Source organism: Equus quagga, chromosome 5, assembly GCF_021613505.1.
Source record: "Equus quagga isolate Etosha38 chromosome 5, UCLA_HA_Equagga_1.0, whole genome shotgun sequence".
In the NCBI taxonomy this organism is placed as follows: domain Eukaryota; kingdom Metazoa; phylum Chordata; class Mammalia; order Perissodactyla; family Equidae; genus Equus; species Equus quagga.
Window position 1 is genome coordinate 36,687,849 of NC_060271.1, and position 20,529 is coordinate 36,708,377.

A 20,529-nucleotide genomic window follows, 5' to 3' on the forward strand; every position below is an offset into this window, starting at 1 on the left:
GATGAGCCGTGCCATGTCTGCGCCCAGGATCTGAACCAGTGAAGCCCGGGGCCACCAAAGCGGAGCGCACGAACTTAACCACTCGGCCCCAGGGCCAGCCCAAGTGTACTTCTTATATATAGATGTATTAGGAAAAAGATGAGAAGACATTAAAATGTTAACCCTGCTTTTTATCTTTGGATGTTGGTATGACAGTTGACCTTTTAAATGTAGATTTTCTTTCTTTGAAAAGATGATATGGGGCCAGCCCTGTGGCATAGTGGTTAAGTTCATGCACTCCACTTCCATGGTCTGGGATTCACAGGTTCGGATCCCGGGCACAGACAGCACCACTCATCAAGCCACACAGTGGTGGCATCCCACACAAAATAGAGGAAGACTGGCACAGATGTGAGCTCAGCAACAATCTTCCTCTCACACACACACACACACACACACACACATACACAAAGATGGTATGTTTACATGGTTTGAATTTAAATAGTACGGAAAGTTATACATTAAAAGTAAGTCTCTCTCCGTCTCCTAGTCACCCAGTCTCGCCCTGTGGACAACCTGTGGGGTGCTATTTCCTCTATATCTTTCCAGAGGTACTTTATGCACATAAAGAGTGTACTTTCCCTTCCCATTTTTTTATGCAGCAGAGAGCATATTTTCTCTACTCCTTATTCTGCACCTTGCTGCCTGCCTTTGCTAAAGCTTAGTGATCATTGCCATCAATATATAGAGTTTTTCCATTCTCTGTTTCCCCCAGGGATCTAACAATCCACTGGATGAACATACCTAAATTTATATAACCCATCCCTGACTGATGGCCACTGGAGTGGGCAGACTGTGGTGAGCTGAATTGTGTCTCCCCAAAAGATACGTTCCAGTCCTAATGCCCAGTACCTGTGTATGTGACCCTACTCGGAAACGGGGCCTTTGCAGATGTAATTAGTTAAGGATTTTGAGATGAAATCCTAAAATTTAGGTGTATTCTAAATCTAGGGTGGGCCCCAAATCAATGGAGGGTGTCCTTACAAGAAGAGGAGAGGACACACACAGATACACAGGGAGCAGGCCATGTGGAGACGGAGGCAGAGACTGGAGTTAGGCTCCTACGAGCCGAGGAATGCTACAGCCTTTGGAAGGAGTGTGGCCCTGCTGCCATCTTGATTTGACTTCTAGCCTCCAAACTGGGAGAGAATAAATTTCTGCTGTTTCACGCTACCCAGTTTGTGGTAATTTGTTACAGCAGTCACAGGAAACAAATTTGTAGGTAGGCTTTTAAGATGGTCCTCGACCATCCCTGCCTCCCAGGACTCACACCCTGTGCAATGCCCCAGCCCGAGAGTGTGGATGGCACCTCCGACCTGCTTCCCCTCCGCAGAATCCAGCCAATGGGATGGGATGTCACTTCTGAGATAAGACTGTGATGGCTATCTTCCTGGCACTCTCACTTGTTCACTTTGATGGAGCAAACTGCCCAGTTGTGAATGATGGAGAGGCCCGCGTGGCAAGCATATGTGAGTGACCTCTGTCAGCAGCCGGCACCATGTGAGTGAGCTTGGAAAGGGATCCTTCCCGTCGAGCCTTCAGACAACCCCTCAGCCTGAGAGAGGTGCAGAGACAGGGGACTCAGCTGGGCTGCACCTGGACTCCCGGCCCACACAAACCATGAGACAATAAATCTGCGCTGTTTAAGCTGCTAAGTTTGAGGGTGATTGTTACACAGCATAGATAACTAATGTAGACATGTAGGCTATTTCCAATCGTTTGCTATGACAATATTACAGATGATTAGTATTTTTTGTTTTCATATCTGCATGACATCAGTAATCAGAAAGAAAACATTAAAATATTTGTCTGCATTCAAGCTGCAGTGAGGAAAAATTGTTCTTCTCTCTACTCCAGTCCACTCTGCCTACATAGTATCTTCCTGATACTTCCTCCAAAGAATCAACAGCTACTGAGCGCCTACTGTGTGCCCATGATGCATTTCAGTGGCTTCCAATCACCTATGGGATAAAGCCCCACCCCTTGCCTGTCATTGAGTACCTGCCATAGTAGGGCCTTTTTAACTCATGTGGCGGGAATGTGAACTGGCGCGTATTAGGCAGGTCTTATGTGCCGGCCCTGCGGGCAGCTCAAGTAGATCAACACGGATGCTGGAGCCAGGCTGCTCGGTTCCAATCCCAGCCGGCCACCTAGCAACTGAGTGACTTGGGGCAAGTACACAATCTCACATACTTCCATCTCATCATTTGTAAACAGGGAGGAGCCCCTGCCTTGTGGGGCTGCTAGGATGATGAAGGAGCTTCACGTTAAGCGCACAGAACAGCACCTAGCAGAGTGAGGGTTACATAAGCAATAGCTACCCTCCCTGTGAGGGGGAGAGGCAGGCCCGCAGGAGCACAGCAAGTGACCTCCCAAGGCCACACAGCCATCAATCTGCCCGGATCTTTTCACACCAATGCCCACTTCAGATACGCTTTGTTCACTTCTTGTATGACTTCTCTCTTCCTGCAGAACAATATTACGATGAACTCAGCAGCTTAAAACAACACATTTCCCCTCTCACTTTCTGTGCTCAGGAGCCCTCTGCAAGGCTGCAGCCAGGTGTCGGCCAGGGCTGGGGCCCATCTGAAGGATCACCTGGCAAGGATCAGCTTCCAAGCTCACGTGGTTTGGGCAGCATTCGGCTCCTGGGCTGCTGGGCTAAGAGCTTCAGCTCCTCGTCAGCCGCCGGCTGCTCTTGCCACCTCGACTCTCGGCTAGAGCAGCTCACACAACATGGCAGCTCGCTTCGTCAAAGCCAGCAAGACAGAACCTCTCAGCAAGACAGAGGTTGTGATCTTATACAATGTAATCATGGAAGAGAAATTTTGTCATCTTTGCTTTATTCTGCTGGTTAGAGGTCACAGGTCGAGCCTACGCTGAAAGGAGGGAATTACACACAAGGGTGTGAACACCAGTTGGGGATTGCGGGGTGCACCTTAGCATCTGTGCCACACCTCAGTGTATCCAAACCCTCCTGCTGTATAGAGAGCAGCTCAACTCGCACAGCCCCCAACCCAGTGCAGAGCTCCTACCATCCGTTTTCCCCCACCCCCACCCATTTGGAAGCTTCAGTCCAGAGGTATAATTGAAGACATGCCTGATTTGGTATCAGGGGTGTTCCTGGGGACCCTGGTCCCATAGCAGGTTTTTTTCTGCTGGGATCCCAGAATGGTGGATGGTGACGGAGAGCACCAATCTGTCCCTTGCCCCCCAGACCCCTCAAGATGCTTTTCAGGTTAGATCCTTGACGGCCGTTTCCTCTCCATCACCATTATGAGGAACAGCTCTGGGGATATTACCTGATTCTAGACAAAGGCGATTAAGATCAAACTATAGGATGGGCACTTGCTGGCACTTTAAGTGCCTCATCTGAGTGACACCCGGCTTAAGGAAGGAGCCTGTGTTCACACACCTAAGCAGCACACAGCCTAGATCCGAAGCCCAGGTCTGCCTCCAGAACCAAAGTGCTCACCTTCAGTGTACCACAGCTCTGAGGAGCTCCTCTCCACCCGCGCCTCCTCATGTCCAGCCTCCGAGCACTCACACAGGAGGGGGAGGTAATGGGCAACAGACACACGGAAGTCCACCTCTCCCGAGACTCCTCTGACGCCATTTCCTCATCCTTATTCAAAAGGCACGAGGATCCTCTGCTTCAGTCTTCTTTCTCCTCTCTCACACTGTTTATCAGCCAGAGTAGCTATTTCTAGAAACGACAATAAAAACTGCATCTTTCTTCAGAACCCTAAGGCAGGAGAAGTCCCGTGGCCTTTTTAATTTTATTTTTGGCCTCTGTGTGCCTGTACACCCTTACTATTTAGAGAGACGCTTCCTCTGGGAGGTCTTGGTAGGAGGCATGGGTCCCTCCCACATTAGAAGGCAAGGAGCCCAGAATGTCCCAGAATGCCAACAAGACTATTCTTCTGGATGCATCAGCAGGAAGTTACTGGTCGTCTTAGGGCAACAGGGCCACATTCTCTTATTTTGGCCATTCTGACATCCTGGCCCCAGACTTTAAATCCAGACACACGATCAGTGGTGAGAGGTGCTGCGAGTCTAGCTGCGGCCTCTTGGAGGGTGTAGCAGCCATGCTGCCAAAAATATGTTCATCTCTGACATAAAATGACAGAAGGAAAAATATTTATTTTTTTAATCTTAGAAATATGGTCCCACAAAAAGGCCAACACTTTTTCAGTTCATCAGCCTGACCCTTCAAGAAAAATTCTTTCAATTAAGAGGTAAAGGATGTCAACAAAAGCAATTTTAGAGGTGTGCTCAGATAAAATTATTTCTCATAAACCAGTAATCCAGGCAACCTTGGACTTCCAGTTCACTCAGAGCTCCTTCTGTCTGTCATGTACAGTCCCTGAAGGAGAAAAGCAAGTAAGAGGTTGTCTGCAGACAAGGCACTTCAGAAACCACCAGGGAGAAAACCCAAGTCCACCAGGAACTGCATGGTGAGCCTGGGAACCCAGAGGGCTGCCAGCGGACAAGAAGGCTGGACCCCCAACCTCCATAAGCACAGCTTCACTCTCTCTCCTGCCCAAACACTGTTCCACCTGGCTTCCAGCGCCTGCCTCGGCCCTGCACTGCCCGCCTGGCCTGGAGGGAAGAAACCAGGCCTCCTGGCCGAGATGAACACTGCTGCCTGCAGCTCTGGCAGCTCCTGCGGCCGCCAGTGAGGAAGGCTTTCAGAGGCCCCCTCAGGGGCCTACTGCAGGAGCAGTCCCTTTTGCAAAGACAACAAGTTAGTGCAGATCAGCACATTAGCAAAGCAAATATTAAAAATTCTTTAAAAGCTGGTTAATACTCCCAATTTCCCTCCCGATTGTCTGCTCAAGCTGCAGCCTATAAACCTGCTCGAAATCAGGAAAGAATCCTTCCTCCGAAGGTGCCCTGACTGAAGTGACTGCAGCCCATGGGACAGCACGAAGCCCCCGCTTTCGGACAGTGATCACGTGACACCTGTGACCCCCGAGAAGGGCTGATCTGAGTCCAGGCAGCAAACGCAACCCCTTCTTTTCTTTGGGGGCTTGTGTTTAATGCGGGTCACTGTGATGGAAGAAGCAGTCTCAGTCTCTCTCACGTCAGGAGCACAGACAGCGACAGGGGTCCTGGAGCTTTGCTTCTCCTGGGTTTTGGTTGCACACCTGAATCCCAGGAAACAGTGTGACACGGTGCCAGTTTACTGCCTAATATGTCCAGTCTGTCAGGAGACTCAGGCAAGGCGGGGAGGGGAGAGTCATGCTCCAAACAGAGGCTGGCCAGGGAGTGCGGTGTCCTCCTTCGTTTGGCCCAGATGAGGCAGCGGCTCCTTTCCAGAAGTTGTATGAGGGAAGAGCTGGGCTCAGGTCAGAACTGGACCCAGCCTGCACCTGGCTGAGTCTGGCTGGAAGGCGACCTATAAAGGGAAGAAAGGGAGGGGGTGGCAGAGTTCAAATGTTTGAAAATACAAAGCAGATAAAATGCGGCTTTGCTCTGGGCTGAAACCATTCCAAGAAGTTAGTCCTTGAACCTTCTGGAGCAGGGGTCAAATCTAGCCCTCCGCCTGTTTTTATAATCAAGTTTCACTGGTGCACAGCCACAACCATTCATTTCTCTACTGTCTGTAGCTGCTTTTGAACTACAAGAACAGAACTGAGTGGGTGGGACAGAAATCATATGGCCTGCAAAGTCTAAACTATTTGCTATTTGGTCCTTTACAGAAAATGTGTGCTGACTCCTGTCCCACAGCCTGCCCATATAAACAACGGTGCAATAGGTATTTAGCATCTTTTCACCCCGACCCCAACTAAAGGCTTGAAATTACATGGAGGCAGAGAAGGCAAGAGACCTTGCCTCAGAGGCCCCACGAGGATGGGACAAGGCTAGAACCCAGGTTAACCCTCAGCCCAGGGTTCTGGGGTAGCTGGGTGTAGCGGGGGGAGAGGGAGGTACTGGAGACAAGCCAAAGCACTTGGCGAGATGGGTTCAAGACCAGCAAAGTTTTCACAAGGTGGTCCCGGGCCACCTAGCAGTAGCGAGCAGCAAAATGCCTTAACCGACAGAGAGTGCCACCCAAAGCAGGCATTCGGGCTCCATCCTCGGGCTAGCCTGAAAATGCCCAAATCAGAGCTCCTGCTCACTACGTCAGAAGGCAGGCACTTGGAGCAACCCCAGGTTTTTAAAGCAGCAGCCCTGGCCCTAGTCCCACCACAAAGAACGTGACCCTCCTCACCCTGTGGACTTGGTGAAGTCTCCCCAGATGTCGGCGGTGGCAGGAGTGGCAGGCTTAGGCTGCGGCCAGGACACGGTGGCACCTCCTATCGATGTCCCCGAGTCCAGCGGGGAGGGAGAGAAGAGGTGACAGAGGAGTCAGAGACCTCTCTTTTTGGCTGTCTCAGTGACCCTGCAATCAGTCTCGTGATGCCAAGTGGCTGACAAAGACACACACACAGATGTAATTTTGGGCAACAAAACACCAATAAGCTGCCATGTTTCTGGCATCTTCTCATGAGCCCTTGAAGGCTCCTGCAGAAAAAGCAGAAAGCCACATACAGGGTGGAGGGGAGGGGCGCCCATGAGGGCGAGTCACACGTCATCCATCACTCATACCTGAAGCTGACCTTGTTTTCAACTGTTTATGTTGGAAATCTGTTTAAAATGTGCCATCTCCTGCCCTAGCTTCGTGAATGGAGAATGCTCAGCAAAAGTGCAAGGTCATCTTCACACAGAGCCTTTAGTCCAGTGTCTGGATCGACCAAACGAGAAAATGATGTGCCAGACATGCACCAAGCCCTGGGAGCCAAACTGGTTAGGGTTAGGGAGAACCTTCCAGAAGAGGTCCTACAGAAGCTACTATCTGTGCATGCCTCTCCAGCGATGTGGGTGGCACCATGGGCTGCAGTGCCTGCTTCTGTGTTTCGGCCCCTCCCCCAGGGCTGCCAACTGTCCTTTCTGAAGGCCCTACACCTGCCGCCCTCCACTTTCTCCTGAATGTGCTGTTTCCAATCTGTGCTGGGCTGGGAGACCAGAGAAACCAGGGCCTTCGACAGTTTAGTCTTACAGTTCACAACATGCTTAACAGACATTATCTCATTTGAACCTCACACAGTCCCTGGGGGAAGACGGGCCGGGACCAACTGTGTGACTTTATCCAGGTCACTCAAGCCTCGGTTTCCTTCTGTCTAAACTGGGGACAGTAACAGTAACTACTCCACAGGACTGGTCTGAGGGTTAAGTGAGTTAATATGCGCAGGATGCTTAGAACAGGCCTAGCACACAGTGACGATGACAATATTAATAAAATAGGAGCTAACATTCAGTGAGTGCTTACACAGTTCCAGGTACTGTTCCTAAGTGCTGTGCGTGGATTAGCTCATTTGATCCTCACAAGAAACCTGTATGTAGTATCATTACCACCCACATCCTACAGATGAGAAAACCGAGGCTCAGGGAAGTAGGCAATTTTCTGAATGTTGCACAACTGGAGAGCTAGAATGTGAACTCGGCCAGTATGGTTTCGGAGCATACAGTAAGTGCTCAATGAATGTGAGCAACTCACGACGTCTCATCTGACATCATTTTGTTTGCAGACATGCTCACTGTCTGTCTCGCACATTAGAACAGAAGCCTGAGAACAGGAACTTGGTACTGTACTTGCAGTGTCCCCAGGGCCTAAAATGCTACCTGGTACATAGCAGGTACTTCCTATTAGTCGTTAAAAATGCACCAGCAGGGGCCGGCCCCATGGCCAAGGGGTTGGGTTCGCTTGACATTGGGGCAGGGGTGCTTCAGCTCCACTTCAGCGGACTGGGGTTCGCTGGTTCGGATCCTGGGCGTGGACCTACACACTGCTCATCAAGCCATGCTGAGGCGGTGTCCCACAGAGACGAACTAGAATGATTTACAACTAGGACATACAACTACGCACTGAGGCTTTGGGGAGAAAAAAAAAAGAGGATGATTGGCAACAGATGTTAGCTCAGGGCCAATCTTCCTCACACACAAAAAAAGCACCAGCAACTGAGGGAAGGCTTAACACAGGGACTTCCAGATCTTCGTGAGCATGCAGATTCCTGCCCCTACCCCAAAGCAACACCTAGGCAGGTGGTCCTATGACCGCACTCTGGGAAACAATGCTCAAAGAGTACTTCCTGTGCAGGGCAGGGGCTTGCTGACTGCTTCTCCTGCCACTCTCCTGGGCTGGGGTGTTCCCCACAGGGCTGAGGGTTGAAGCCTGACCTCCAGATGGGGGAGCCGATGTCCAGCACCCTTAAAAGGCAGGCTCTTGCCTGAAGAACCTAGTGAGAGCTGTGAGGAGGAAGCGCACTAGTGACAATCTCCCAGCCTGGGGGAGGCCAGGAGCATCAAGCTGGGCCCAGCAGGCAGGACGGGGAGGTCGAGGCAGTGGGCTGGCATCCCAGCACTGTCAGAGGCTGGCTCTAGGAACTACCCTCTGGAATGCAGGAGTCTCCAAAAGGCAGTCCTTGCGCCCTGCAGCGAGCACCAGCACAGCTTGCGGGGGAGCTGCCTCAGTGAGCACCCCAATGGCCTCATTCAGGAGCCTGCTCCAAACTAAATCTCCAATTTCATTTCCCACCACTCACCTCGGCATACTTATGCTGCAGACAGCTCCCTACATACATCAGGTGCTGAGCCTTAGCCACGCTCTTCTCTCTGTCTGGAATGTCAAGTGTCCCCTGCCCCAATCTCCCCCCTTCAAGGCCCAGCTCAATGCCACCTCTTCCATGAAGCCTACCCAGATGACACCAGCTAGCAGTCAGTCTGGTCCCTGTACATTTGGTCTATGTGCCCATGAACCCCCCTCTCCTACTAGCTATGAGCTCCCCATGAGCACACTGTGTCTCCATCACCCACTCACTCAATACCCACTGGGCAGCCTCTGAGAACCAAGACCCATATGCTGATGATTTCACAGCAACAAATGACTTGCAGTCCCTGCCCATCAGGGGAGGACAGACGCCCTGAAGGGGTAAATGGTGGCTATCAGGGGAACAGAGGAACCCCTTACCCAGTGTGGCAGGATCAGCTTTGTGGTGCCCACCTTCCAGTTTGTCACATACAGGTACTAAACGAGGGATGAGCGTGAGTGAAGGAGGAAAGCCATGCGGCCCCAGCTGCCAGGTGGAAGAGGGAGCCGCAGGTGCAGGTTTAGCAGCAAGTACAGTTACGCCCGAGCACTGACCTGAGCTGGAAGCAACTGCTGGCTGGACAAGGGACCCCCCCACAGAGAACTGCTCCCCAGGAGGGATCAGGGTGGAAGTTTTGCCCCCTGGGGGAGGGGGAAGCAGGCTCAGTCCTCCTGTGCTGGCGGGCCGGGCTCGGGGCGTCCCAGCTGCTCCTTCTTTCTTCTTCATGTTCTAAAGAGAGGAGAGGAATGGGAACCAGTCGGTTCTGCTGGAGTCCCCCTGCCATCTGAAAACCCCACGAGGGGGGCCAAGGCGATCCCCGAGACCCCAGAAGTCTGTATAACGAAAAGATGGTTACGGGCCGTCCAGCACTTTCATCCTTATGAGTTGCAGTCAATGCATCACAATTCTAAAACTATCACAAAGACATTTAATTTCAAAACTCAGCACCTGACTTCATTAATCATCAGGGAAATGCAAATCAAAACCACACTGATATGCCATCACACACCCACCAGAAAGGCTACAACACAGAATATTAAATACTGCCAAGCGTATAGAGCAACCAGAACAGCCACACACTGCTGGGGGAGTGTAAACTGGGAAAATTACTTTGAAAAATCGTTTGAAAGAATCCATAAAGCTGAACATATGAACTGAGGACCCTGCAACTGCGCTCCTAGATACAGACCCAAGAGAAATACAGACCTATGTGCGCCAAAGACATGCACGTGACCGTTCACAGCGGCACGACCTGTAAGAGCCCCGAACTGGGGACTATGTCCACCACCAGCTAAATGGGTGAATAACGGGACACATTCTCATGATGGAGCACGCCACCACAAGAATGAACACACTACATGCAACAACACAGATGCTCTCACAAATACTACGTTAGTAAGAGAAAGAAGTCATACACAAAAGATTACCAAGCTTATGATTCAATTCATAAGTTAAAAACAACATCCGGGGTATTCAAAGTCAGGACAGTAGTTACTCAGGGGGGCAGTTCCTAGAAGGGAGCAGGAGAGGGCCTTCCAGAGGCTCATCATCTTCTGCTTCTGATCTGGGGTCTGGTCTGCCTAAATTTGGTTTTTAAAAATTCACTGAGTTCTGCATTTACAATTTGTGCACGTTTCTATATGCATACCATACTTCAATAAAACATTTAAAAAAACAAAAACCAAAACCTGAGCACCAAGTGTGACCCAGAAACCAGCACGGGTTACAAAGATGAAGACAATACGGTTCCCCACTCATAAGGAGAGCAGCAGCTTCATCAAATGAGTCAAAAGCCCTCGGAGACCTCAGTGTGAGTTCAGCTGTGCTGGGTACTTCTGGCTCCATGACCCTGGGCGAGTCCCTGAACTTCTCTAAGCCTCAATTTCCTCGTTAATAAAAGGGGAGGATGCGTAATTCGTAAGAGAAAGTGCCTAAAAAAAAAAAAAAAAAAAAAACACTACCTGGCACACAGCTGACGCTCATTAAATGTTAGTTTCCTCCAAGTAAAAGAAAGAATGGCAGCCCCACCAGTCCACTGGATAGGACCTGTATTTTCTCTTAAGGGCCAGCTGGCCAACTTCAAGGGTCCCAAATCATCACCAGCACGAAGCAGAAAAGAGGAGAAAGAGACAGTAAGTAAAGAGGAAGAGCATTATTTCAGGGTTATAAAATTTCTTCAAAAAACATTGCATTTGGTCCTTGGTTCCCCCAAATCACTCCAACTCCACCCCTGTAGCCAGGCCAAGGCCACATCTTAGCCCAGCCTTTTCCTGCTCTCGACAGGAGATAAGGGGGGAAAGCCAGATGCAGGGCAGCTCAGGACGAAGACACAGGGAGGCAGGACAACACCACCAGCAGAAGCTGCCGAGACCCCCAGCACTCACCTCGACGCCCTCCTGCCCGGAGCTCCCCCAAGTCTTCCTTACTCAAGGCACGAGACCAAGATGCAGCTTGGGATGAACAGACCACCCCTACGCTAAGATCCAGGACAGAAACGCCAGCTCCAGCATCAAGTGACTGATGCTCCTTCTCATCTCAGAGGCTCTGCACATAGCGTTCCCTCTGCTTGAACCACTCTTTCACCCCTCTTCCCTTGTTTACCAGTCACCTCTTCCAGGGAGCCTTCTCTGGTTCCCTAACTCTGGGCTGCATGCCTTTCCTCTAGGAGCTCATGGCACTGAGGACATTCCTAAGTCAGAGCACCTCTCCTGCCATGTTGTGTTGTGATCACATCTTGACTCGCCTGTCTCAGCTTAACTGTGAGCTCTATGACAGCTGAGCCCTCTGGTTCACCCCCAGCATTGTACCTGGCACAGGGCAGTGCCCAATAAACATCTGCTGAACCGACAGAAGTGAACTGTGAGACAAGAGTGATGGGCGCTGGGCTAGGCTTGGTGTGGTGGCCACAAGTATCACCTGACCATGGCAACACAGCCAACCAAGGGGGGAACTCACGGCAATGTTGAGCTTGATGGTCTGGCCCTCCTTGAAGCCTAGGTCCAATTTGGGGCCTTGGTCTGGGTTCTGGGCCTGTTTTGCAAATTCACATTGCTGTTTCACCCACCTGGGGAGAGAACAGGAAGAAACAGGTGAGGAACAGACCGGCTGCCCCCTTCACTTGCTCACTCAGACCTGCATCAGTCCACAGGAGGCTTTTATTGCAGCAGTGCGGGAGAAAGAGCCAGGCTTGGAGCTAGGCCTGAATTCAAACCCTGGCTCTGACACGTAAGCAGCTGCATGCACATCGGCTTCCTCATCAGCAAGACAGGATGACAATTCTCTGTCTTAAAGCCTGCCATCAGTGCTCGACGAGATCACCGATGCAGAGGGTCCCAACACCGGTCTTCAGAACACCTGGGAACCTAGCCCTCTCCTCCCAAGCACAAGGCATGAGAACTAAGACAAGGTCTTAGCACCTCCTAAGGGCTCACAAGGCAAAAGGTGAGACAGGCACACGTCCAGGAGGCAGACAGCAACACAGAGATCCCCACCCTCCATACAACACCCATCCAGGAGCCACCCGGGGAGGGGCACCACATAAGGGAAAAGCCACAGAACCCCACGCAAGCGGCTGCACACTCCACACTTGCTCGCAGCCAGAGGTGGAGGCCTACGGACGGCAGGAGAGCAGTCTTTCCTGCCCTGCCTTTTAGCTTCAGAAAGGACCACCAGGGCATCTGGTGGGTGGCCTGGGAGTCCCAGCACACTTATTACATCACGGGGGAACAGGCCCAGAAAGGCCACAGGGGCCTGACAAGGATTCTGGCTGCTCAGGGGCCTGGTGAGGGAAGAGATGTGGCACCTCAAATGCTGGGCCAGCTGACAAGGGTGACAGAGATGGCCTTGGGAAAGAGAGACAACTTCAAAGCAGAGGTGAGGATTGGCAGCGCACAGAGAAGGCAGCCTGCCTCAAAGGAAAAGTGAGTTTTCCTGAGGCTCTGCTGGCAGACAAACCACACGCAACCAGCTGGGTACCCCAACCCTGGAAATCAGCCTGTCCAGGGAGAGAAGGGAGGAGGCATTGAGTGCGTGCCTCCTGGAACCACTCACTTGAAATGGTCCTGCAATGCGACATTGAAGTCGAAGGCATCACCTCGGTCCCCGAAGCCAATTCCAATGAACGCCCGTCGCCCTGGCAGACAACACATGATCAGGCCACTTTGCCGAGGCAGAGGAAACCCTTCTCAAGAGGAGGAAGCACCAAGACCCACGCCTACCGTTTCCATCTTCAATGCGGATCACGAAGTACCTGCTGGAATCCGTCACGCTTTCCACGGCTGTGCCAGGAAACTGATCCACGGGGGCCTGAGCAAAGAGCTCCCCTGAAAGCAAAAGTTAGGGTGAGCCTTGAGCCCCTCCCACCCTGATCTATCACATCCTGGGGCCTTTTTCCTGCGAGGCAGATGGGCAAACCTTACTCTGAGATTCAAATCAAATCCATTCTGGCTGAAGGGAAGACACAGGAACATAACCAAGGAAAGTGAGAGGTGGCTTACAGGTCAGACCTAGCCCACAGTTCTAATACTTTTAATTTAACTGCCAAACATTTCAGAATCAAATTACACATAAAATAATCTAGATTTCTGGCTTCTCTTAAAATCAAAAGCTCTAGCAATGTGGGGCCTGAATTCCCACATGAGAATGATGGGCTGGACAGCCGTTCCATCTGCCTCACCCACTTTCATTAGCTGCCTGCACCCTGAGGGCCCTGAGCAGGTGAGCCCCGGTCCAGGTACATCACACCTTCCGAAAAGGCCTGGTACCCGGGGCAGGACTGCAGAGGAGCTGTGAACCCAGTGGAAAGGAGAAAGTTTTCTACCCAGAGAAAAAAATCTGAAGCAGGTTGATTTAATCTCAGAGACAAGACAAAAGAGGGATTGGTTTTAAAAGGAGTCCTTGGGAAATACATCCCACTGTCAACCACAGATCCCTAGGGCGCAGTGCAACAAACACATACTGTGAGCATTTATGACCAGCATCATCTGCATGTGTTCTGACTTCTGATGGCGCTTTAAGTATTTAACCAAATATTTTCTACGGGATCCTACGGTTCAGAGGTGACCGTGCAATCAAGGCTGAACTGGACAAAAACAGTGGCCCCCGAGCCTGGGGGTTCTCGCCACTTTTTCTGCCCCCCCCCCCCCCCCCGCCCCAGTTTGGTACCTGGGAATCTGGGACTTTCCCAGATGCCTTCAGCCCAGAGCAGTAGTTCTCAACCAGGGGTAATTTTGCTCTCCCTTCCCCCAAGGGACATCTGGCAACATCTGGAGACGTTTTTCGTTGTCACAACATGGGGGGTGCTACTGGTATCTAGTAGGCAGAGACTAGGGATGTTGCTAAATATCTTAAATTTGACTCGACAGCCCACAACATTCACCTGGCCCCAAATGTCACTAGTGCTAAGGCTGAGAAATCCTGGCCTAGAATGACTGGAAAGCAAGAGACAAACATGACCCAGTGGGCATGACCCTGAGCCAGGGTCCTGCAGGCGAGGCTCAGCCCTGGGCAGTGGCTGCTACACTAGGCGGGCACCTTAAAGTCAGTTCTCAAGGCTCCCAGAGAATAGGTGTTGCCATTCCCCAAAGCGACACCACCTGGGACATCTCAGCCAATCTCACAGCCAAAGCTCTCCAGCCTAGTCGTGGCAGCTATCTCTTCAGACTCCTCCTCAGTCAATACTCACCCTGCCAACCCCACACTCCAGAACAAATCAATGCCTTGGGTCACCTCACGGTTCACACAGCAACTGGATAAATATGTGTTCACTTCATATTTCCAAGAACCTTGTGAAGTAGGAGCTAACGTGATCTCCATTTCAACAAAAAGGAGGCCAAGGCGCCAGGGGTCACGTGGCTCATCCAAGGTCCCACAGCTCAGACACAAGCGACACAGCTCTGAGACCAGGCAGCCAGTTCTGCCTATGAATTTTTGCACTTTGTTCTGCCCCATAAAGGAAAACGTCTACGCATTAGAGAAAATAAACGACCGAAAGCTGAGGCACCTGACCAAGCGGGCACTGCGCTCCACCGCTGCTCTGGGGGCTGGGGCCGGGGCTATGCCAGGCGCTGTCGCCCTCCGCAGCTCACCCAGAGGCAGCGGTGACGCAGGACTTCCAGAGAGACTTCCCCAAAGGTGACATCTGCCAGCTGACCCCAACACAGCCCAGCCTGGCTTGTCCTCTCACCGCAGAAAGAGCTGAGTAGGACAGTTTCCAGCTCTTTCCGTTAGCGGGCGCGGTCAGTCTGGGGAGTCACCATTTAGTCGATAAACAGAATTCCTGAGTAGGAACTGGAGCTCAGCAGCAGGGGGCTGTGCATCTTCACCCAGCTGATCTTCAAGGCAAGCTCCAGGGCTCCGTACTCGGGACCAACCCGCAGGTCTGCTCTCCTTGGGCTCCAAAATTAGCATTTTCTTAAGGACCCCCAGAGGGAACAGCCGCTTGACAGGAAATACTCCCCTTGAGACCTGGGGACAGTGGTTTCCACAACTAAGATGGGGGAACGGAGGAGGCTGAAGGTGCCCAGACCCCTGGGCGGACTGGCCAGGCCCAGGCTGCCTCTCCCTTCACAGAGCAGGCGCACACAGGCCTCCCCTGCCTTTACCTGAGGTCCTGTCCTCCAGCTTGATGTAGGCCACCTGCCCTTTTGCAGTGATCCGCAGCCGGCCACTCCATGATGGCTGGTCTAGCTGCCACTCCGCAGCCCTAAGGGGACAAAAACCATTGAGCCTCGGCCAGAGGCTCCTGCCCCACCACTCCAATGCCGGGGCGGGAACGCGCAGGCCCTGCGGGCTGCTGGCTCTAGACCAGGGGCTGGCAAACTCTCTCTGCGAAGGGCCACAGATCTCGGTCACAACCACTGTGCCGTTGGAGAGTGAGCGCTGTCATAGACAGCACGTGAGAGCTGGTGCTTTAAGTATCTCAACCAAATGGCTTCTACCGAGCGCGGCTGTGGTTCAGTGAAACTTCATGGACCCTGAAATCTGAGTTTCATATAATTTTCACATCATCAAATGTTCTCCTTTTAAATTTTCCCCATTCAAAAATGTGAAAACCATTCTTGCTTGCGAGCCATACAAAAACACAGTGGGTTGTAGTTTGCCGGCTCCTGTTCTAGGCTATTGAGCCCTTGTCTGAAGGACTTCCAGTTTTCTTTCTGCAGAGGAAGCAGCTACTGGGGCCTGTTGTTTGTTTAAGACGCTGCTAGGCTGAGGTGGTCCGAGTGGCCATTTGGGACCACCGAGACCATTTTGGAGGAAAAGGACAGAGGGGAGCAGTAGTTCCAGTGAGGAAAGTGCGTGGGCGTTTAAGAAACATACTCTCAAAGGTATCCTAGGCAGAAAGAAACCCAGGAACCCATGGCCCTACAGCAATGCCCACTTTTGGCATTTTTGAAGCAATGACTTCACACTTTAGCTCTAAGCAGCAGCTCAGTAAAACCCCCAAACAGCAGGAATCCTGGGTGTTTCCAGGGGGCTTTTCTCGGAAGTCTCTAAGCACATGCCAGTTCTCAAGAACTCTGAGACAATGTAACTGTGGGCGCAAGCTGTTCTGAAGGCCACACAAATGCAGACACTCAACTCACAAGTCAGCCAACTCAGTTTCAGTTCCTCTTACTGGGGCAACAAGCCTTAGACTCAGGCTCAGCCGAGCTCTATGCCAACCAGCCGGCCCTGACACTTGGTAACCTCCCCCCTCTGGGGGACCCAACCCATTCTACTCAAGGGGGTGGGGGTAGACGACCATCCTTGGTTGGTGGCTTGGTTGGATGATAGAAAATAAACATTTTTGTTATTGTTACTATTGTTGCTTTCATACTATCTTAAAATTATGTCACCGATGTAGTAGGTGTTCAATAAAATACTTGTTCAACAGAAAATCAGCTATAAGCCTGGGTCCACACAACTGGAAAGTAACAAGAGGCCAGATATGTGGAGACTCTGTCATTCTTGAGGTGCAGGCCAATCCTGTATTTCCAAATAACTAGCACGAATATCACCTTCAAGAGCCCCCCCCCCCCCCCCCCCCCCCCCCCCCCCCCCCGGCCCAAGTGGCACGAAAGAGCCCTAGGCCAGGTTGTCTGGATCAGGTGTATCTTTTTCCTTTTATATCTCCGGTTCCCTTTCGATAGGGAATCCACACACATGGTAACAACATGCAAACAGAACAAAAGCGCGGGCAGCGAAGGGAAGTCTCCTTCCGACCCCCGTCCCCCTCCCGAGGGAAGTTTCCTGTTCCCTTTCAGACACTCTAGACATTTACGAGCACATTTCGTCTCCTGTGAACATTTCACCAGAGAAACGCGGACGGACTCCCCCCACCGCCACAGGCAGGGACGAGCGGGGAAGCTCGTGCGAAGGGAGCTGGGCAGGCGGGCGGCCTTCAGCTGCGGCCATCAGCTTAAAGCTCCCCGGGACGGGTCCTTCTGGCCAGTTCCGGGCTCCCTTCCCTCCCCTCCGGGATTTCCGCGAATGATAGGGCCTCCCCCACCTTAAGGCTTTTCAAGGATCCCTTCAAAGCCATCAGCGCGGAAAGGAAAAGGTTTGTGACATGACCGCTCCCCACCACGTTTAGGGTACCGGGGAGCCCACTGGGTCCCCAAGCGCTAGACACGGCCTTAACGCCTTCCCTGTCGCCGGAAGACCCCTGCGTCGGACTCAGACGGCCAAAAGGCTGGGTCCCCCTCCCTGCTCTGGCCTCGAACTCAAGGCGCCGCAGCATCACCTCCCCCTCACCCCTCAACCGGCCGGGGCTGCCCTCGGCTCCCGCAGTGGGTGTGTCGGGGCTAGTTTGACCGGCGGTAGGGCGGTCACCTGTAGCCACGGTTGGTGGCCCGCGGCGGGATGCGGTAGACATGGACCTCCGGCTTGACACAGAGCACCGACTCGTACTCGCCCTCCTCCATCTCGACGCCGGGGCCCGCCGGACTTCCGGCTCCTTGCCCGCCGGGGCCGGAAGCGCCGCGACTCTATGACCCGGGTCAGGCTAGAGCGGCGCCCCGGGGCCTCAGCACCCTCTCGCCCGCGCGCCCTCTGCTGGAGTCTATGCAGAAGTCAAAATAGAACGATGGACAACTGAAATTTATATAGTTATAAACCAATATTACCTCAATTAAAAAAATAAATAAAAGTATCTGTTCAAGAGAAAAAAAAAAAAAGGACATGCGGCGAATGGACCCGGGAGCTAATCTGATGAGGACCAGGGTCCTCAGGGGACTTCCCCCTCCCACAAGGCCCCAGGAGGAAACTTCAAGGCCGACCCCAGCGTAATCGGAAACTGTTGTCAGCTTATGGCTCATCTCCATCACCGCAACGCTTAGACGTGGGGTCCAGCTGGCTGAGATTCCTGAGATTCAAAGCTGTAGCTACCTACGCAGCTCACCTGAAGCCTCTCTCTCGTCCAGCGTTTATTTCCCTCTGCTGTTCCTGAATGTCTTCCCTTCTCCCGACTCTGTAAGACTCGACTGAGGCTTCTCCTCCTAGAGACATCCTTACCTGACCCGCCACACGAAGTAGGATGCCCCTACCCTGCCGCCCTCATCCTAACCCACCATGCGCCCAGGGCCCCCTGTGGCCTTGACTCAACAATGAGTTCTGTTCAAAGCAACAAAGTTTAGTAACATAAGTAACTAAAAATAATCCCAATCTTAACTTGGATTTCTCACAGAATGCTACAGGGGATACAATGTCTAACCACAATCAAATGCTCAAAATCTCTCCTCCTGCCCGACCCGACTCTCATTCACTCGGCGAATATTTGGTAAGTGCTTACGATGTGCCAGGTCCCTCGAGGGGCAAAGCGGATCCCAAACCTCTGATTCACTGAATGCTCCCAAACTTTCTCCGCCCTCTTTTGCCCTCTCCTGTCTCTCTCCTTTTATTCACTCTGTATAAGCTCTTTGTTACAGGATTGATCTAACCTCCTAAATCAAAAAAAATTTATTGTGGTAAAATATACATAACATAAACTTTACCATTTTAAGTGTACAATTCAGTGAAATTAAGTACTTCACAATGTTGTATAACTATCATCAGTATCTATTTCCAGAACTTTTCATCACCCCAAACAGAAACTCTGTACCCATTAGGCAATAACACCCCACTTGCCGCTCCCCGAACCCCTGGTAACCTCTATTTTAGTTTCTATGCATGAGTTTTCCTATTCTCGATGCCTCATGTAAGTGAATCATACAGTATTTCTCCTTTAGGACTGGCAAATTTCACTTAGTTTAATGTTTTCAAGTTTCATCCATGTGTCAGCATTTCATGCCTTTTAATGGCTGAATGATATTCCACTGTATGGATAGACCACATTTTGTTTATCCGTTCATCTGTTGATGGGCATTTGGGTTGTTTCCACCTTTTGGCTATTTGTGAATAATATGGCAATCAACAGTGGTGTACAAACACCTGTTCGAGTCCTTGTTTTCAAGTCTCTTGAGTACGTATCTCGAAGGGGACTTGCTGGACCACATGGTAATTCTATGTTTAGTTTTTTCAGGAATCACCAAACTGTTTTCCACAGCATCTGCACCATTTTACATTCCCATCAACACTGAGCAAGGGTTCTGATTTTTCCACATCCTCGCCAACACTTATTTTCCACTTTCTTTGATAACAGTCATCGTGATGAGTGTGAAGTTAACCTCTGTCTATGTGAATTGATTTAACCTCTCATTTCAACTTTGCTCATTACCCTGATTCTCCACAACAAAGAAGAAATTGAGAAATCATCCAGAAAATGAGGTTTCTTCCTCTAAGTTCTTTGATCCTGTCTCTCATTTTCCTGAACTCCTGGGGAAGCAGATAGAACTCCCCTTACAAGATGGAGGGGGAGAGAAGTTGCTAGGGGAGGGGAGGGCACACTCCCACACTGAGAATCTTAGCCGCTGACATTCTCATCATTCTGTTTATCTGCTCTCCCACTAGACTGTGAGCTTTCTGAACACAGGACCCTGTCCCTGCCGCCTGTGGACCCCTGTATTCAGTGGCACAGGGCCTGGCGCAGAGTAAGTGCTCGGTGAATGAATAAGTGAGTGAATGGGTGTGTGTGTGTGTGTTCAGTTGGCTACATCCCAGAGCCACGTGGCAATCTGGGGATAGGCCGCCATGTTTTCTCTTTCACATTCTGCACAACGCAGGGGAAAATAGGGTCTCCCAGGAGTAAAGAACCTCGACCCAATGAGTCAGAGAAACTTCCAGCTAGGAGAGCATCTAGGACCAGCTCTCAAGAGCTGAACTTTGGGGTAGTGGCCACCGTCAGCACCAACTTCCACCACTTCTGGAAGCCAAGCAACGTGAAGGCAGCCCATGGTGACTGTTTTGGGCCTTGCCATGAGGCTGCCACAGATAGGAAAACTTCCTCTCATGAACTTTGAAGGGAATCATCACCCTGTGCTGGGGCAGCCGAGTCTTCTGATGTGTCCAGAGCACTTTCAGTTCAGTTCAGTCTAACAAAGATGGGCCTTGAGCACCTATTGTATGCCAAGTCCTGGGTGCTGGGGCCACAGAGATGATGCCAACCCAGCTCCTGTCTTCATGGAGCTCACAGACCCAAGGAGATAGGAAAAGAGTCATTTGCAATGCAGAGTGAAAAGTACTATGATGGAAGAAACTCATAGGGCCTGTTGGAGCGAAGAGAAGAAAGACCTCCCTCAGCCTAGGGGCAGTCAGGGAAGGCTCTCTGGAAGAGGTTACCTTGACACAATAATCCCTGTGATGTAGGCAGCGTGAGGATTGTCATCCTCACTGTGTGATGGAGGCCAATGAAACAGTGACCAGCCCAGGGAAACTACAGTGTCCTCTAGGCAGAAGAGGCCAGACAGTCCTTTACCTTATTCTCAAACTCCAACTACATGGC

The 20,529-nt window shown here is 51.5% G+C and overlaps 1 protein-coding gene across 3 annotated transcripts; it reads right to left on the bottom strand.

Moving 5' to 3' along the window:
- Nucleotides 1-2,865: 2,865 nt before the first annotated feature.
- Nucleotides 2,866-17,609, bottom strand: NECAP2 (NECAP endocytosis associated 2). 3 transcript variants are annotated; one of them, XM_046662269.1, is made up of 8 exons: nucleotides 17,484-17,609; nucleotides 15,275-15,375; nucleotides 12,890-12,994; nucleotides 12,723-12,804; nucleotides 11,628-11,736; nucleotides 9,227-9,401; nucleotides 6,257-6,341; nucleotides 2,866-5,440 (listed from the first exon to the last, which is right to left on the bottom strand). In XM_046662269.1, the coding sequence occupies exons 1-8, from the start codon at nucleotides 17,573-17,575 to the stop codon at nucleotides 5,392-5,394; spliced, it is 798 nt and encodes a 265-aa protein (XP_046518225.1). In that variant the 5' UTR covers nucleotides 17,576-17,609; the 3' UTR covers nucleotides 2,866-5,391. The 3 variants fall into 3 exon arrangements, with proteins under 3 accessions (XP_046518225.1, XP_046518227.1, XP_046518226.1); XM_046662271.1 differs by lacking the exon at nucleotides 15,275-15,375; XM_046662270.1 differs by lacking the exon at nucleotides 2,866-5,440 and having other exon boundaries at nucleotides 6,321-6,455.
- Between the last annotated feature and the right edge of the window lie 2,920 nt (nucleotides 17,610-20,529).

Bases quoted from the DNA above. Each gene is read 5' to 3' on its own strand.
- NECAP2 (XM_046662269.1), bottom strand. From the start codon at position 17,575: ATGGAGGAGGGCGAGTACGAGTCGGTGCTCTGTGTCAAGCCGGAGGTC. The intron at 12,995-15,274 runs GTAAAGGCAGGG...TTTTGCTTTCAG, and splicing joins GCTGGAGGACAGGACCTCAG to GGGAGCTCTTTGCTCAGGCC. The intron at 6,342-9,226 runs GTCAGTGCTCGG...GGACATCGATAG, and splicing joins AGCAGTTGCTTCCAGCTCAG to GAGGTGCCACCGTGTCCTGG.